The sequence below is a fragment of the Dendropsophus ebraccatus genome, chromosome 7 (assembly GCF_027789765.1).
Source record: "Dendropsophus ebraccatus isolate aDenEbr1 chromosome 7, aDenEbr1.pat, whole genome shotgun sequence".
Classification (NCBI taxonomy): Eukaryota; Metazoa; Chordata; class Amphibia; order Anura; family Hylidae; genus Dendropsophus; species Dendropsophus ebraccatus.
The window spans coordinates 124,190,701-124,209,441 of record NC_091460.1 but is presented as its reverse complement, the minus strand read 5'-3'; the positions used below and the strand labels follow the sequence as shown (position 1 = coordinate 124,209,441).

At 43.7% G+C, this 18,741-nt stretch overlaps 1 protein-coding gene across 1 annotated transcript in view; it reads right to left on the bottom strand.

The window, feature by feature from the left end:
* The window catches only part of MTTP (microsomal triglyceride transfer protein), a 74,021-nt gene that overhangs the window by 29,381 nt on the left and 25,899 nt on the right, over positions 1-18,741 (bottom strand). The window contains exons 2-5 of the mRNA XM_069978353.1: positions 16,269-16,456; positions 14,918-15,061; positions 1,501-1,608; positions 392-508 (exon numbers count right to left, since the gene is read on the bottom strand). Of these exons, the coding sequence (XP_069834454.1) occupies positions 392-508; positions 1,501-1,608; positions 14,918-15,061; positions 16,269-16,456 (557 nt within the window). The remainder of the gene's footprint in view (positions 1-391; positions 509-1,500; positions 1,609-14,917; positions 15,062-16,268; positions 16,457-18,741) is intronic.

Here is an 18,741-nt window from a genome sequence, read left to right as displayed (position 1 = left end):
GGAAACATTTTCTTCCCCATGGATCCTTGATAATCCATGACCCAGACAGCCACTTTCTACCAGAGCTGGTTACGTCACTCCTCCGACACTTTTTATTGAGGGCCTTGTACTATGAGCATTGCTTTTCTACTGACCAGTTTTGGAACTAGTTTTCGTAATAACTTGGTTACTTTGGGGGAGATTTATCAAACATGGTGTAAAGTGAAACCGGCTCAGTTGCCCCTAGCAACCAATCAGATTCCACCTTTCATTCCTCACAGACACTTTGGAAAATGAAAGGTGGAATCTGATTGGTTGCTAGGGGCAACTGAGCCAGTTTAACTTTACACCATGTTGGATAAATCTCCCCCTATACGTCATACAGTAAAACCTTCACAATACATTGTCATACCTTGTTAGAGTTAGTGAACCCCGTTTTGGAAATTTTGCAGGTGTCAAGATCTTTGATTTTGGTCACTTGGTTCTGTTGTGTCCGATAGGTAACTTTACAATTTCCAGAAACATCAACCTAAAATGGATAGTCCAGTTATGAAGAACAAACTAAGCAAGAAATTACGTATATTTTACATGGATTCAGAAAGAAAAAGCTTCCATGTGCCCGTATGAAACCTGCGACATTGAGAGGTACAGCAAGGCCCACAGTTTAGGGAGTTACTGAAAATAAAGTATTGGCATGATATTTTTATGATTAAAAGGGGTACTCCGGAGCATTTTTTGTTAATCAACTGGTGTCAGAAAGTTATAAAGATTTGTAATTTACTTCTATTCAAAATTCTCAAGTCTTCCCATACTTATCAGCTGCTGTATGTCCTGCAGGAAGTGATATATTCTGACACAGTGCTCTCTGCTGCCCCCTCTGTCTGTGACAAGAACAGGAGACAATTTCTATGATGATTTGCAGTAGTTCCTGTCATGAACAGAGGTGGCAGCAGAGAGCACTGTGTGAGACTGGAAAGAGAACACCACTTCCTGCAGGACATACAGCAGCTATTAAGTACTGGAAGATTTTTTACACAGAAGTAAATTACGTATCTGTATAACTTTCTGACACCAGCTAACTTAAAAGAAAAATTTTTTTTCACTAAAGTGCCCCTTTAAAGATGATGGATACATTTCTGCTAAGGGTATGTAGATATATGAACAATTCATATTCTTGTGGCCAGCATCTACTGTCGCTGACCATTTCGATACGTATTTATAACTTGTGGTTACATAGTTTAAAAAAAAAAAAAAAAAACAACCTTGTCCAAATACGCGTGCATCCTACTGCCATTCCTATGGTAAGTGCTGAGTATGTGTGACAGCTACACATTCCATTATGTCTTTTCTACCCACCCCAAGAACATGATTCTACTCCTAGGTTTTACTTCCTACATATCCGGCCCCGGAGATGACCTATGCTGGAATATAAAATCCAAAGACTTTTATGGCCGAACCAGCTTCCTGCTGGGTCACAAGCTGCCACTTGTGTTGGCTGCCCACATCTCGCAGAACTCTTACCTCAGTCACTGTACCGGGGGTCAGCTGGATCTGGAATAGGCTTGTCAAGCCCCTCTTGATATTACTGAGGACGGTGGGTTCATTCTGGTACAGATACAGAGTTTTCACCTAAGGAAACAAACAAACATTTTGTAACTATATAATAGAACACGTCCTTGTAAAGATACAGACACCAGCACTACTACCACCATGCGGCTTAGATGGTATGCAGGATAGGAGGAGTATACAGACTTCTATGTAATGGTGCTGCTCTCTTGCTCGAATTGCACTAATGCAGTCACATAGTCACCAAAAAAAAGAAAAAAAGAATAATGCAAGGGCACTCACCAGTTCGTGCTGTGTACTTTATTGTTGTAGAAACTTCTTATAACTTGATTTTTTAGCAGGCGGCGAGGACTGCACTTGCTGGAAGGGTTTGGCGTCCTTGCCGCCTGCTAAAAAATCATGTTATAAGAAGTTTCTTCAACAATAAAGAAAACAGCACAAACTGGTGAGTGCCCTTGCATTGTTCTTTTTTTTTTTTTTTTTGGTGACTATATACTGTAATAGAATAAGCATTAGCCACAAAAGAGATACACGTTTATGTATTTATTTATATATTTTTTTTTTGTTATAGCACCAACAAATACCGCAGTACAGTACAGAAACTGTTATCATTCATATCAGCCCTAATAGAATCTATTTCATAGGAAGCCAGGTAACCTTCCAGTGTGTTATCTGGCATGTGGAAGGAAAGCCACAAAAATGCAAGAGGAACATAAAAACTTGCTGTTGGAGTCAAACAAATTAGCAAAAGTGACAAAAAGGAAAAATAAAACACTATGCTAATAAGTATTAGGGTGCCTTCACACCTAGCGACTCGCAGCGTAAATTACGCTGCGAGTCGGGTAGGTCCTGGCAGATCACTTTCACTACATACACGCAGCGGTCTGAACGACCGCTGCATGTATGTAGTGAAAGTGATCTGCCAGGACCTACCCGACTCGCAGCGTAATTTACGCTGCGAGTCGCTAGGTGTGAAGGCACCCTTATAGTGAAATATATCACCACTGCAAGAGAGCAGGAGAAGGAGCGCCATTTTGCAAACAACAACCCTCAAAGTATTCATCTATGGATGTAGTGAGCATCTGTAGCATTTACCTTTGGGCCGAGAAAGTGAAAGTTTACATTTTGTGGGAGATTTATCAAACATGGTCTAAAGTGAAACTGGCTCAGTTGCCCCCGGCAGCCAATCAGATTCCACCTTTCGTTTTTCTAATAATCTGTGAGGAATGAAAGGAGGAATCTGATTGGTTGCTAGGGGTAACTGAGCCAGTTCTACGTCACACCATGTTTGATAAATCCCCCCCCCCCTTTGTTTCCAGTAAAATAATGGCTACACATTTTTTTGGCTACACATTTCTCATTTAGTACAACAGTGCTCTACGAGTTATAAAATTACTGTCTGAGCACACAGCAGGGTTACAAAGGGTAGCGACATCATTTTGCGTATTTGAAGATAATTATTATTTATTTATAAAGCGGCCTTAATTCCAAGCTAAGAATGTGCTTGAACCGCTTTCAGGCACCATACACATTTGCAGCGCCCGCATCAGAACTCCCCACAGCACACTATGGAGCTTGCGGCCAGAGCCGCTTGCTCCACAATGTGCAATGACAGGGTTTTCTGCGGCCGCTATTCACTGAATAATGGCCGCAGAAAACTGACGTGTCAGTTGTTTGCGGCGCCGCTAGGGATCCCAGCCGGAGCGTATACTCTGTGTATACACTCCGGGCAGGATCCCATAGACGGAGAGGTAACGTATACTTTCGTAATAATCACGGCCGTCGTACAACGGCCGTGATTTTACAAAAATATACGTTGTGTGAACATAGCCTATGCTTAATTGGTATTTGGCCATTATTATTTTTAAAGCTATTGCAGGCCAGATACAAACTGGAGGTGTTGCCCATAACCAGGGTCGGCGTTAGGGGGGGGGCAGACAGGGCAAATGCCCAGGGCCCCCATCCCCTGGAGGCCCCCTACGGCAGTTACAGCATGTGTCAGGGGCAGGAGTGCACAGACAGCGTCCTGCAGCCTCTGGCAGTGATCCCTGGCTACAGCTGATGGCTGATATCAGGGGTCACACAGAGGCTGCAGGACCCGCTCTGCTCCGGAGTGTGCTTCCTCCCCTCCCCCTCCCTCCAGCTTCACTGCACCTTGTGACTTCCTCTGTGTCACATGGTGTAATATTACAGCAGTCGGGACATGGAGGAGAGGGCTGCAGGCTGCTGCTGCATGGACCATTACTCCCAGCATGCTGCTAGTGGTAGTAAGTATACTGTATATGTAGTGTGTAGTGTGTATAAATGTAGGTGTATAATGGATGAATGTAGTGTGTGTTACATGTCTGTGTACTGTATGAACTGGATGGTTTGGATTTGTATGTGTTTTCATGGATGTGTTAGTGTGTATATATATATATATATATATATATATATATTGTATATATATATAGTGCATACCTCCCAACTTTTGCAAAGAGCAAAGAGGGACGTGTGCGCCGCGGTCCCCATAGCCACGCCCCCATAGCAGCCCTCCATAGCCACACCCCCATAGCAACCCTCCATAGCCACGCCCCCATAGCAACCCTCCATAGCCACTCCTCTACAGTCACCACATGCTGCTGACTGAATAGTGCCCTATACAGTATCCAATCCCCCCCAAAAATGCCCTATATAGTATCCAATCCCCCATTATAGTGCCCCACATAGTATCCAATCCCCCACATAGTGCCCCACATAGTATCCAATCCCCCACATAGTATCCAATCCCCCACATAGTATCCAATGCCCTCATATAGTGCCCCACATAGTATCCAATGCCCTCATATAGTGCCCCACATAGTAGCCAATGCCCCCATATAGTGCCCCACATAGTAGCCTATGCCCCCATATCCATATAGTGCCCCACATAGTAGCCAATCCCCCACATAGTGCCCCACATAGTATCCAATCCCCCACATAGTATCCAATGCCCCCATATGGTGCCCCACATAGTATCCAATGCCCCATATGGTGCCCCACATAGTAGCCAATGCCCCCATATAAAGCCCCACGTAGTAGCCTATGCCCCCATATAGTGCCCCACATAGTAGCCGATGCCACCATATAGTGCCCCACATAGTAGCCAATCCCCATATAGTGCGCCACATAGTAGCCAATCCCCCATAGAGTGCCCACATAGTAGCCAATGCCCCCAAATATGCCCCACATAGTAGCCAATGCCCCCATATAGTGCCCCATATAGTAGCCAATGCCCCCATATAGTGCCCACATAGTAGCCAATCCCCATAGTGCCCCACATAGTAGCCAATGCCCCCAAATATGCCCCACATAGTAGCCAATGCCCCCATATAGTGCCCCATATAGTAGCCAATGCCCCCATATAGTGCCCACATAGTAGCCAATCCCCATAGTGCCCCACATAGTAGCCAATGCCCCCAAATATGCCCCACATAGTAGCCAATGCCCCCCATAGTAGCCAATGCCCCCATATAGTGCCCCAAATAGTAGCCTATGCCCCCATATCCATATAGTGCCCCCCATAGTAGCCAATCCCCCATTATAGTGCCCCACATAGTAGCCAATGCCCCCATATATGCCCCACATAGTAGCCAAAGCCCCCATATATGCCCCACATAGTAGTCAATGCCCCATATAGTGCCCCACATAGTAGCCAATGCCCCATATAGTGCCCCACATAGTAGCCAATGCCCCCATATATGCCCCACGTAGTAGCCAATGCCCCCATATATGCCCCACATAGTAGCCAATGCCCCATATAGTGCCCCACATAGTAGCCAATGCCCCATATAGTGCCCCACATAGTAGCCAATGCCCCATATATGCCCCACATAGTAGCCAATGCCCCATATATGTCCCACATAGTAGCCAATGCCCCCATATAGTGCCCCACATAGTAGCCAATGCCCCCATATAGTGCCCCACAGAGTAGCCAATCCCCCCCATTAGTGTGGCCCCAGCGAAAAAACAATAAACCAGTAACTCACCTGTCCGCCGGTCCCAGCAGCTCCTCTCCTGGCAGAGCGCGCACTCCCGTCATCCTCCGGGGCGGGCAGCGGAGTACAGAGACACTGACTGTGGCGGAAGTGACCTGCAGCCTCTGTCATGAATCACTTCCGGCACAGTCAGTATCTCTGTACCCCGCTGCCCGCCCCGGAGGATGACGGGAGTGCGCGCTCTGCCGGGAGAGGAGCTGCTGGGACCGGCGGACAGGTGAGTTACTGGTTTATTGTATTTTTCGCTGGGGCTACATTTAATGCGGGACACGGGGGGCCATTCCGGGACCGCGGGAAAGCCCCCCGAAAACAGGACTGTCCCGCGGAATCCGGGACGGTTGGGAGGTATGATTAGTGTGTGTGTATTAGCACTGCTGACTCCACTGTCCAGCAGAGGTGTAGAAGTGAATGTACTGTGTATAGGAGCTGCAGCCATTCTCCGGCCTCATCAGTCCTATGTAATTGCTGCAGGTGACCACTGAGGCCGGTGATTGGCTGCAGCTCCTATGTATAATGTAACTGAGGCCGGTGATTGGCTGCAGCTCCTATGTATAGTGTAACTGAGGCCGGTGAATGGCTGCAGCTCCTATGTATAGTGTAACTGAGGCCGGTGATTGGCTGCAGCTCCTATGTATAGCTTATGATGACATCACTAAGGCAACACAGTGTATTTTATTGAGAAAAAAATAAGGTGGTATTCAGTCCTTAGGTGGTGGTCACTCTATGGGGGTAATATTAGTCTGTATATAGTGTATATAGAGTCATTACTGCCATAGAGTGACTGCCACATAATGACTCTATATACACTATATACAGACCAATATTAGCACCATAGACTGACCGCCACATAATGACTCTATATACAGACCAATATTAGCACCATAGACTGACTGCCACATAATGACTCTATATACACTATATACAGACCAATATTAGCACCACATCATAACCGCCACATAATGACACTATACATTCTATATACAGACCAATATTACCCCCATAGACTGACCACTGCATAATGACTCTATATACACTATATACAGACCAATATTACTGCCATAGAGTTACCACCACATAATGACTCTATGTATGCATTATATACAGAACTATATTATGTGGTGGTCAGTCTATGGCAGTAATATTGGTCTGTATATAGAATGTATAGTGTCATTATGTGGCTTTATGGTGTGGTGCTAATATTGGTCTGTATATAGTCATTATGTGGCGGTCACTCTATGGCGGTAATATTGGTCTGTATATAGTGTATATAGAGTCATTATGTGGTGGTCAGTCTATGGTGGTAATATTGGTCTGTATATAGAGTCTTTATGTGGCGGTCATGGTATGGTTCTAATATTGGTCTGTATATAGAGTCATTACGCTGTGGTCACTCTATGGTAGTAATATTGGCCTGTATATAGTGTGTCTTCTTCAATAACAGTATGGAGGTAATATTTGGTCCTGATATAGTGATTTTTATTATTTTTTTTAAACAATGCATATAACTAGTTTTTGTGTTTAGAACACTAGCGGTAGTCCTGGCATGTACAGTAGCGGCAGTCCTGGCATGTACAGTAGCGGCAGTCCTGTCATGTACAGTAGTGGCAGTCCTGGCATGCACAGTAGCGGCAGTCCTGGCATGTACAGTAGCGGCAGTCCTGTCATGTACAGTAGCGGCAGTCCTGGCATGTACAGTAGCGGCAGTCCTGGCATGTACAGTAGCGGCAGTCCTGGCATGTAACCTTCTGAACTGACTCAATGTGAATAAGGGCCCTAATACACGGAGTGAAAATTGTTCGAATCCGGACGATATCGCTCTGTGTAATAAAGACAACAATCATCAACTGATCGTTATCTTTTGGCAAGTTTAAAAATCATTGGCTGATGTGCATATAAAATAATAAAGCTATTACTTACCCGATCATGTTCCTGGTGTCCTCAGGCTTTGTCTGTTTGTTATGGCCAGTGATTGCCTGAGCGGCCTGTCACCTCAGAGAGGGGACTAGATGTGAGAGCTGCAGCTGCGGTGACTGGGGGATCCCACAGACAAGGCCTGAGGACACCGGGGAATGTGATCAGGTAGTATATATATATCTTTATTATTTACTATATACAGCAAGGGCTGCACAGACATCACTAATGATAGATTATATATATATATATATATATATATATATATATATATATATATATATATATACAGCCTTTGCTGCACAATAATTGAGCCATGTGGTACTAGATTGGCGCTCACTTCTCCGGAATATCAGGCCGTGTAGTATGGCCCTAATACTGTCCGTACACTTTCGGTAGCTGCTGGCTGAACAGTCCTTCAGCTGACAATTCTCTCTCCCACCCGGCCCTGTCCTCCCCATACACAGGAATGTTCGGCACAGATGAGTGTTCCTGTGTCCTCTATAAGAGGGATAAGCTATAGCCAGACAGATTTGATGGCGGCTTATCTCTCTGACAACAAAGAGGTTGGGTGTTGATTTTCCATCAAGTCCAACCCCCTATGTCCACTGATGTCATCTGTCAGACTGTCCAAAGAGCCCCATACTCCTTACACTGATGGCCGAACCCACCACGAGCAGCAGGTACCACCAACAAAAGTGTAAAATGTATGGGGACCTTAAATTGTTGCTACAATATTTCAGCATATGGGGCCCCACCTTCAACTTTGCCCAGGGCCACATTTAGTCTAAAACCGGCCCTGCCCATAACAACCAGTTAAATCATTTGTTTCGCTTTAGAATCTGTTCTAGGAAAGTGGAAACAATGACTGCCACTGGGTACTGTTCATAGAGTTATAAAGTAAGATTTGAAGAGGATCTTACAGGCATTCATATGGCTGTGCATATAAGTGCTTGTCTTTGGCTTACACATGTTAAATTCATCAAATTATCACATGTTACCAAGTTACCAATTCCATGTTGTGCCATGTATTATGGTATTACATACTTAGTAACGTGTCACTAGTTCAATAGTCTTTGAACTATTCTTTTATCAGCTGTTATGTGTCGCTTAAAACGTACGGACTTTGTATCGCTCCTTCCAGCCTGTCTGTAAAATCACACAGTATGATCTCTGAAATTGTATCTTGCAACATGGACCAGAGAACTGCAGATTGTGCTAAGTGGGCGGGACTTCACGGCACCAGCGCCACTTCACCCCGCCCACAGCGTTACCGTTGGCCCTGCCCCTCCATTATGTCATCTGCACGTAGGCCCCGCCCCCTTGATGCCCATTGGTATGGGCTGACCTAGAGGGGGTGGGGCCTAGACCTTTATGCTGGCCTGTTCCAATGGTCGTTGAGGGGCGGGGCCTATATGCATATGATGTCATGGAGGGACGGGGCCAATGGTGGAGCCGTGGGCGAGGCTAAGTGGCGCTGTTGCTGTAAAGCCCCACCCACTTAGCACAATCTGCAGTTGCTAAAAAATCACTCTTTACTGGAACAAGCACCATGACGTATGATATAAAATAAGGTATGAAAAGTGCAAAATTTGCCCTTTATACCTGTGTAGAGAAGTCAGAATGCAAAAAGGGGGTGACGGTGTCACTTTATGTCAATGACCAGCCCCACTGTGAAATATCAGGAGATGACTCACAGCTTGCTCAGCTCAGATTGGCTGAACAAGCTGTCAGTCATCTGACACTGCTGGCGGAAGAAGAAGGAAGTGTTGGAGAGAAGACAATGCTGACGGAAGCTAACGGCAGGAAATTTGAACGGAGGCTGACCCAGGAGTGAAGATATGTATAGTAACGGCGTTGTCCTTTAACGAACCGCACTTAAACAGCTAAACAATTGCTTAGCTGTTTTAGCGGAATACTTACCTCTCGGAGCTCCCCCCGGTAAACTTTTCTGTGTCTTTGGCATATTCTGTGTCTCCACTGTCCCATCTCAGTCATCACTGATTGGCTAAGCAGGCTGTCACTCCAGAGATGGGAAAAAAATGTTTGTTTGTTTTTAAATATTTTTATTTGTATAATGGGAAATGGGTGATTTAAATTTTTATGGGGGTATATTTTAAAATATTTTTTAAATATCTTTTTTATATAGGGTATTTAGTACATTGCATATACTAATCAATGCTATGACCGCTGCTGCCTGTCATTATGCCCAGCTTTTGGGACATTAATGTGTGCAGCTCACACTGAAGCGGCCCTGGACACACTAATACCCCTTTACAGGACAAATGTACATATACAATTCTACTGCACGGGGCATCGACAGTAGGAATGTATATGTGGTGACCCCCCGGATGATGTTGTAGCGGTGGGACGGCCGGTCATTTGCTAGATGGAAGTGTGACGCCACTACTGTTGTGGATAGCCGAGATACAGCCAGTTATACCCTTCTCCCCTGTGGTCGGTGTCCTGTCAGGTTGCTGCAGGGTCCATTGGGGTTATGTCACAGGTGGTCAGTGGTATAGTAACCCTCCCGAATGGTGGTAGGACCCCCCACCCACAGAAAGGGGAAATGTGTCAAGTTTGAGGTGTAGTGCTGTGCAGGTGGTAGCGAGTAATCACAGACTAAGTTATAACGTTGACTTGTTTTACTCTTTGTAAATGTCTTCAGGTACACTTTATAAAGTTCCAATAAATACACATACATAGAACCACCAGATCTGTTGGATAAGTGCTGAGTAGAATGTAGTAGAGTTGATAAAGTTGTACTGAGGAGGATGCCATGAGAGTCTCAACCCAATTAGTAATGTGCTCTGCCAGGAGGTTGGAGTGCTTAGAAGGATACTTGTAGCATAAGAAAAAGAAGAGGAAATAACCTGTGCCTGCGTTTTGACCTTTCCTATAGTCTTCACACCACCTTATGCCTACTAGCTTTGGCTGAACCGTACTGATTGGTGACACAAGCCCCAGACCCTGTTACCTGGGATGAGCAGAATGGTTAGAGTTCCTAAGTACACCCGCGCAAGATGGAGTTCATCGACTTTCTAGTAACTTTGCTCCACCCGGATCAGTTCCTAGCTCTTAGGCTTTTCTGTGGAGACTGTCCTGCACTGTACTGACTCCTTGTCCTCGGCGTGGGTTGAGGTTATCTGTAGGCTAGTCCTCTACTGAAGGGTCTGGCAGCGCATTATACAGCGTGTTTGGTGCTTCAAGAAAGAGGGTTGTGTGAGCTGTCTGTTCTGCGCCCTACCCATGAGGGGCACTCACTAAGAACTTACTTGTAGAGGGGACCTGGCAGGGGGCCAGGGCCCTGGCAGAACCACTGAGAAGAGCTATCTGAGCTGCGTCCTTTCTCCTCCAAAGCTTAGCTAAGACTCCCCCTCACCCAAGGGACTAACTTCCTAACAGCGCATGTGCTGTGCTGTGAGTGGAAAGAGTGAAATAAGAGAACAGGATAGAAAAGAAAGAATAGGGAAGAAGAAAGAAGAAAGAAGAAATCCTACTGGACCACAGAATCTGGTACATACATAAACAATAACCCTTTCGTTTACTTCAGCTGTGCAGTTTCTAGACCCTAGTTACACATTATAGCGACATCTAGTGGTCATCTTCAGTTACACAACAGCTATAGCAAAATTACAGATAAGTACAGACTTTAACAAAGGGTGGAAAGATAGGAACACCCACAGTGGGACACCACATATATGGCTGTATGGCTGATATAAATGGGTTAGTTGCCATATCGGAAACTGCTGCTTTCTTCTACAGTGGGCTATCACAAAAAATACAAAGCCCCACTGGAGAATCCTATTAATAATTTAATTTTAATGTAGGTAATGTATAGTAGTTTTTTAATGTTGGTTCCACTCCTGATTTGGGCTACAAATACTGACAAAAATACTATGTGAAATCATAGCTGCACTCTGTTGTCTTTTTCTTACTCTCATAGTTCATCGTGAAAACTTGGCTCCAATGTGTCTATCATTTATTTCATTGTGAAGAGCAGAGTAAGAACTGATTGCTTCATATTCTGCACTGTTCTAGGAAATCCCCTTCGGGCTATCCTAGTGTAACCTCTTCTGTTATCAGGTAAGATGACTCATGAACAGCAAAATGAACTTTGGGCTAATAATGAAACTCTGATTTGGAGCTATGCTGCAGAACATATAAGGAAACAATGTAATACAGCTGGGTTATCAGATACTTTTGGATCATATATTTAGGGTCTAATATTTCTGTTCATGTGCAAAAAAATATTATTGGGTTCGCACATAGGAGCTAATTTACTAAGACTGTCTGGTTTTCAAGAACCCTTCACCTCAGAGTTTAGTTTCCCAAACCAAAAAATGTATTGTGTCCTATTGCCCTTAGGGTTAGGCTTGATCGAACAGCGGAAAAAGCTAGCAGAAGGCAGAAGAGCAGAAGGCAGAAGACCGAGGAGGTGATGAACAGTTTATTCAATCATTAGCCATCGGCCGTGCATGCACGTATCGATGAGCGGTCGGCAGACAATGATTTTGGTGTCAGACCATTTGACACAATCAGCCAATGATCACTGTCATCGGCTAATAGTTGTCTCTATTACACGGAGCGATAATCGACCTTAGTAAATACAGTAGGATTTTTACATGACAAAACTTAAATCTAACCATCCTGCCACACTAGAAGTGGCTGATTTTCAGAATGGAAAAACGGTCAAAAAAATTACGAGTTATGGCGAGTTTTAAAGGACATGTCCACTTTTTGTTTTAAAACACAAAATGAAAGGTGTGTGAGCTTTTAGAAATTTTTTGTGGTGCAAAACATTTGTAAATGTCATAAAAGAACAAACCGACAGGGAATAAAAAATAGAAAATAAAACACATCGATTTCATGATGGAAATCAGGGCCACAGTATTTTAATCGGCATTTGGTCCTTTTTTTGGTCATTTTGGTCTGCATTGTAGCCCAAACCCGGATGCTTATGTTAACACTTTTCCAATGGCTACACAAAGGGGTGTGGTTTCAGTAAAAAGAGGCAGGGCCTCTGTGAGAAGAGGTGTGGCTTTAGGTGTGCCAAAAATGAACCAAATTCTATTGTTTTCTTTTAAAATATATAATATATATTGATTTTTTGTTTGTCTTTACCACAATAAATGCATTTAATCAATTTTTTTGTCCTTTGAGTGTCTAGTCTTAAGGACCTTGTGGACATGTGATGATACCCAATAACCCTTGACTTAAATGGTACCTATGACCTTTTGATTTCATGTAAAATTGTGTGGATTAAATAACAATATAGAGAGAGTTCGGTCAAGAATGGCACTCATCCCACAACGTGCCAAATGGGCCATGACCCCATTATTATACAGATTGTGGATGTCCCAGCTGTTAAATTGTTAAAGGGGTTGGCCACTTTATAGTAAAGTCATTCAGTGTACATTATAAATAAGTGTACCCCCTGCACTTGCTGACAGCAGTTCCCTGTGTACCTCACAGAGCTAAAATCAGACTCCCCTCCTCCAGGCTGTGCTGCCCTGCTCTGTGGTGATTCTGTCCACAAGATGGCCGACATAGAGGAGACAGTTGTGGCAAGAAAAAACTAAACATGAATAATGGTTTATTTATTGCAGATTATTAGGGAAAACTTTTTGACCTATGACTAGCAAGACACATTTTGCACATGTTTTAAGGTTTAAGAGCAATAACCAAACCTGCTTTATAATCCATAGGTGCTTCAACTCTTGTGAGGGTTCTTTGACTCTGAGAACATTTCCTCAGTATTCAGATAAGGCTTCCAGTAAACTGAATAGGTGTCATTATTTGATTGGTTGTGTGTGACCTTTATACAGGTATCTTATTTATTAGTTTTATTACATAGTGATAAGTGGAGATCATTTTACTACATACCAGCGCTTAAAGGGGTATTCTAAGAAAAATTAACTTGTCCCCTATCCACAGGATAGGGGACAAATAAGAGATCTTGGGGGTCCGACCTCCAAACCCCTCGGCGGTCCCAGCTTCTGAGTTATGAATAGAGCCATGGGTACGGCACATGACCCACGGCTCAATTCATACCTATGTAGGTGCCGTAGAGAGCCATGTAAGCACTCTTCCAGCCTACTTGGCTCTTTTCGGCACCTCCATAGGAATGAATAGAGCCGCGGGTTACGTGCCGTAATTACGGCTCTATTCATGACACAGAAGCTGGGGGCCGATACGGAGATCGCCAAGGTGTTCGGAGGTCGGACCCCCGTGACCCCCCTGGATAGGGGACAGGTTACGTCTCAGATACATAAACGAGGCTTTTAGATATTATATATACACTGTTTATTTAAATAATGACAAAATGCTATGGATACACTTGCTGTAAGCATATCAGAAGTTTTCCTGAGGCACTCCACCACACCAAATGTACACCCAAAACACAAAGTAAAAATAGAGTAACCCATGTCCCTTTTTCCCCATCTGCCCACACTACTTCAAGGGGCCACACAGAAAAAGGTAGCAAAAGTTTTATGACTTGCTGTCTGCACGTCTCATGCCAAAGCGATAGTAAGGGTCATGGCTGCACAGAGAGGAATTGTAAATTGTAGCTGAAATCTACACAAGCTCCAAGCATGTATGAGCTGCCTATCTTGAACCACCACCCGGTTCCTGTGCTTGGCACCAGTCTATTACCGAGCTCTGGCCGAGCATGAAGCACTGGAGGTGGGCCGGCCGGCCCCCAGTGTGACGATCTGCCCTTCCCTCTGTGACGCGGCTTCATTAGAATCGAAGGAGCCGCATCCCAGAGGAGAGGGCAGATCATCACACTGGGGGTGGCCTTCCCACCTCCAATGCTTCATGACCGGCTGGTGCTCGGTAATAGACTGAGGCCAAGCTCTTGAACTAGGCAGCGGTTAAAAAAAGGACTGGGACGCCGGCATCCCCGAACCAGCACCGGTCTATTCATGTAAAAAAACATTCGCTTTAGTAAATTCCACCCATTTAGATATTTCTCCCAGCCTGTTTACAACCTCATCCTCCACCACAAATTATATTGTACCTATATAAACAACAACATAAATATAAATCTCTACTTACAACCAGTCAAAATTCTGTTCACATCTATGTTGCGGCTTCTATGAATTAAGGGTCACAATGTTTTGCTGGATCTGTCGGACAAGAGATACCAGTGGCGTCCAACATACCCTATGGTCTTATAATGTAGAAGGGGTCCAATTTTATGACTGGGAAAAATAGTGCTATATTCTATATTCTTTGCATCATAAACAAAAGAGCATGTGCCAGAGGCTATAAAGGTCCTCAACATAGGTTTGACCAGAGCCTAAGATGCACTGCAGTATTCTATAGCCTGATCACATCATCTATAGCCTGATCACATCATCTATAGCCTGATCACATGATAGGGTATAAATAATTATGTGTAGAACTGAAATTTTAAACCCTAAAATGTTCTGCCTTACCTTTCCGTGAGTCCACTGCACCAGAACTGGTCTCTGAAGGATAGCCAGGTTAGTACCACCTAGCAGTTTCTCAGCATTGCTTTCAGTAAAAATATTCTGACCTTGTGGACGTATGTTAATATTTTCCACTTTTACATTTTTCATCTGTAATTATAAGAAACAACTTATTTAGATATTTACCACTTAGATCTGCTTGTGATTTTGTTCATCAAGGGAGAATAAAAGGGTATCCCCACCCCACCCCCTACACACACACTTGTAGTCTCTTCTCCGTGCCTTGGAGATAAGACATCAGAGCAGGACGTTCTCACTCAGCCAAGACAACATTATTTTTTCATTTTGCTTTTGTCTTCTGCACAATGTTCCACAACTAAAATGCATATAGTAAAATGGCGGGTTTCTGAAATGTCTAATCCTGTTTGTAAGATGACATATTTATTTTTCCGCCTTTATCAGCAGAATTTGCTTCTAGAAAACTATTTCATCCAAATTAAATTACACCCTTTCTTACTATTATGCTTTTTCTTCTTTGTCTACGCCTCAATACAGCCTGATATATACTTTGGGGGACATTTATGAAAAGGCGAAAATGCCTTTTTTAGGCGCAGATGGGGCTGTTTGGCATAAAAATATTTGCAAAGTGTGGGCGGAGAGGGGGCGTTACGGGGAAGCGGCAGCACGCTAAGGGGGGGTGGCCTTTCTTTACGACACAAAAATGATACTTAAACCTACGCCAGCTCAAGTTTTCACACGGACGGGCTCTGTGCGATCGGGATTTATGTAGAGGCAGCGCGCCTCTACATAAATCCCCTGAGCTCTGGAGCTGCGGGGACATTTGTAAGCCCGGCGTAAAAAAAACGTCCCCCTTTGTGCAGACCTCATTTACCTGAAGAAGGCCATTCAGACACAAAATACTGAACGTTGCTTCATCATCATACGTTACTTGGCTACTCAATATTGTCTACACCCACAGTGGCCTCTTTAGGGGCAACTCAAATTCCAGTGTTGTGACGACCTGGGGAAAGTACCCAGCCCGACTGATGGATTGCCGCTCAGCCAGTCACTAACTGCACCTGTGCCCCGCCCCAGTCACTGATTGGCTGAGCAAGCAACCCATCAGCCTGGTCATGACGTCTCTGGAGCAGGAGATTTAAGAGGCCAGCAGAGGTCCGTGACTGGTAAGGCAGTGCTGTAGGGGCATGGGGACAGGTAAGTAGAGCTTCTTCATTATGCCCCCCCCCCCCACGCCCCCGCCCCCTTTGCCTGCAGGCGATTTTTCTAGTTGTTTGGACTTTTCCTTTAATGGTTATGGATCATCCCAGTATCAGTGAGCTGGTGTGAGAAAACATACTGCTATTTTAATGAGTTGGTCATCTTTGTTGGTAGGGTTCCTCCATATCAAGTTGACTTCTACATCTGATGAAATCTTGTAGCCCACACTGTCCTCGAGGGCTCCTCTTGGTTTATCGATTAGTACTTCCGTTGTATATGCATATTTATATATTTTGTCATTGTTTAGTCTTGGCCCTGCTGTATGTACTGTATCAAAAAGAGCAAAGAGACATAATTAGAAAATAGCGATACTACACAGTGTCACTCCATTTTATTCAGTCCATCCAACTATTCTATCAGTATAAAAAAAAATATTGGGTGAGATTTATAAAACCTGGTGTAAAATAGAAATTTCTTAATTGCCCCTAGCAAACAATCAGATTCCACTTTTCGTTTCTCACAGACTCTTTGGAAAATGAAACATGGAATCTGATTGGTTGCTAGGGGCAACTGAGACTTTCACTTTACACCATGTTTGATAAATTTCCCCCATTGTGTATAGCAACTCCTTATACAAAGACTGATAATTTATCAAGACTAATTTGAGTGTTACACACAGCATTTAATATTTGTATTTACCAAAGGCATTTTATTCCTTTACCACCTAATGACCGAGGCCCATTTTTCTGACACATCTCACTTTATATGCTAATAACTTAGTGATGCTTTTACTCAGGGATGGGGAACCTTTGGCCCTCCAGCTGTTGCAAAACTACAATTTCCATCATGCCTAGACAGCCGAAGCTTTAGCTTTCGCCGTCCAGGCATGATGGGAAGTGTAGTTTTGCAACAGCTGGAGGGCCAAAGGTTCCCCATCCCTGCTTTAACCTGGGCTGGGCTCACACTACATTTTTGCTATCCGTTTTTTTATTTGTTTAAAAAAAACAGACAGGAAAAAAACGGATGTATTTGTATGCATCCGCTTTGATCCATTTTTCTATTGACTTCCATTAAAGCGACTCTGTACCCACAATCTGACCCCCCCCCCCCCCCAAACCACCTGTACCGTAAGATAGCTGCTTTTAATCCAAGATCTGTCCTGGGGTCCGTTCGGCAGGTGATGCAGTTATTGTAATAAAAAATTACTTTTAAAATTGCAGCTCTGTGCCCTACGGACGTATCTGTGCCCTAACTTTGCACCACCCCTCCGTCCCTCCTCCCCACCCTCTTCATCATTAGGAATGCCACTGGAACTTTTACTTCTGTTTGAACACTGCACAGGTGTCTTAATGATCCAGCCCATGTGCTGTGGTAACACAGGTGGGGAATAATAGGCAATCTGCCTGGAGCATTGCTAATGATGAGGAGGGTGGGGAGGGGGTACGGAGGGGGTGGTGCAAAGTTAGGGCACAGATACTCCCGTAGGGCACGGGGCTGCAATTTTAAAAGTAAATTTTTATGACAATAACTGCATCACCTGCCAAACGGACCCCAGGACAGATCTTGGATTAAAAGCAGATATCCGAAGGTACAAGTGGTTTGGGGGGTCAGATTGTGGGTACAGAGTCGCTTTAAAGAAAAACGGATCAAAACGCATCCTTTTTTTAATGTACACAAAAATGTAGCTGACCGTATGTTTCTAAATTTGAAATTCTCTTGTAAGAAAGATAGTCATGTAACATACTTTAGTGAATAATTCAGATTCACAATATGTCTACTTTATGTTGGCATCATTCGGTATGAGTGCCTTTATTTTTCAAAGACATAGCAGGTGAAGAACTTTAGCAGCAAGTTTTCATGAAAATTCTAAAATCTGTTTTTATCAAGGGACTAGTTTATTTTTCAAGCAAATCTGAAAGGTCTGAATGCTGGAAACCCGCATTTTAAAAATGCCACCTCTCAAGGAATTCCCAACAGGATTTAGAAAGTTCCTCCTATATGTGGTTCACAAGAATCAAAACAAAACGTAGGTGAAATTCTAAATTTTATTTATTTATTTATTTAAATTGTTGGTCTAATTTTTTCTGACACAAAGCAGGTATTCACAGAAAATGTAATTCAATATTATCACCCTAAATCGGAAGTTTTTTAAAATGTTTCAGACACAGGCCTCAGAAATAAAGACATGTCGTATGTATTTTGGGGTCTTCTTTTTTTTTTTATTACAGTGCTTTACATGCACCATATTGGGTTTTTTAAAGTTGTGGTGCCAAATAATAAGAAACACCCCCAGTAGACCCTATTTTGGAAACTGAACCCCTAATTGAATTTATCTTGGGAGGTAATGAGATGTTTCATGAGTTTTATTGCAACTTTACTATAAAAAAAGTTTTCATAAATCCAATAATATGTAGTTTTAGCTTAAAGGGGTTGTCCGGCGATAAAAAATTATTCACAGAATAACACACATTACAAAGTTATACAACTTTGTAATGTATGTTATGTCTGTGAATGGCCCCCTTCCCCGTGTTTCCCCCCACCCACGCTAGACCCGGAAGTGTGGTGCATACTCACCGCATCTCGTGTCGTCCACGGTCTCCGATCGTCAGCAG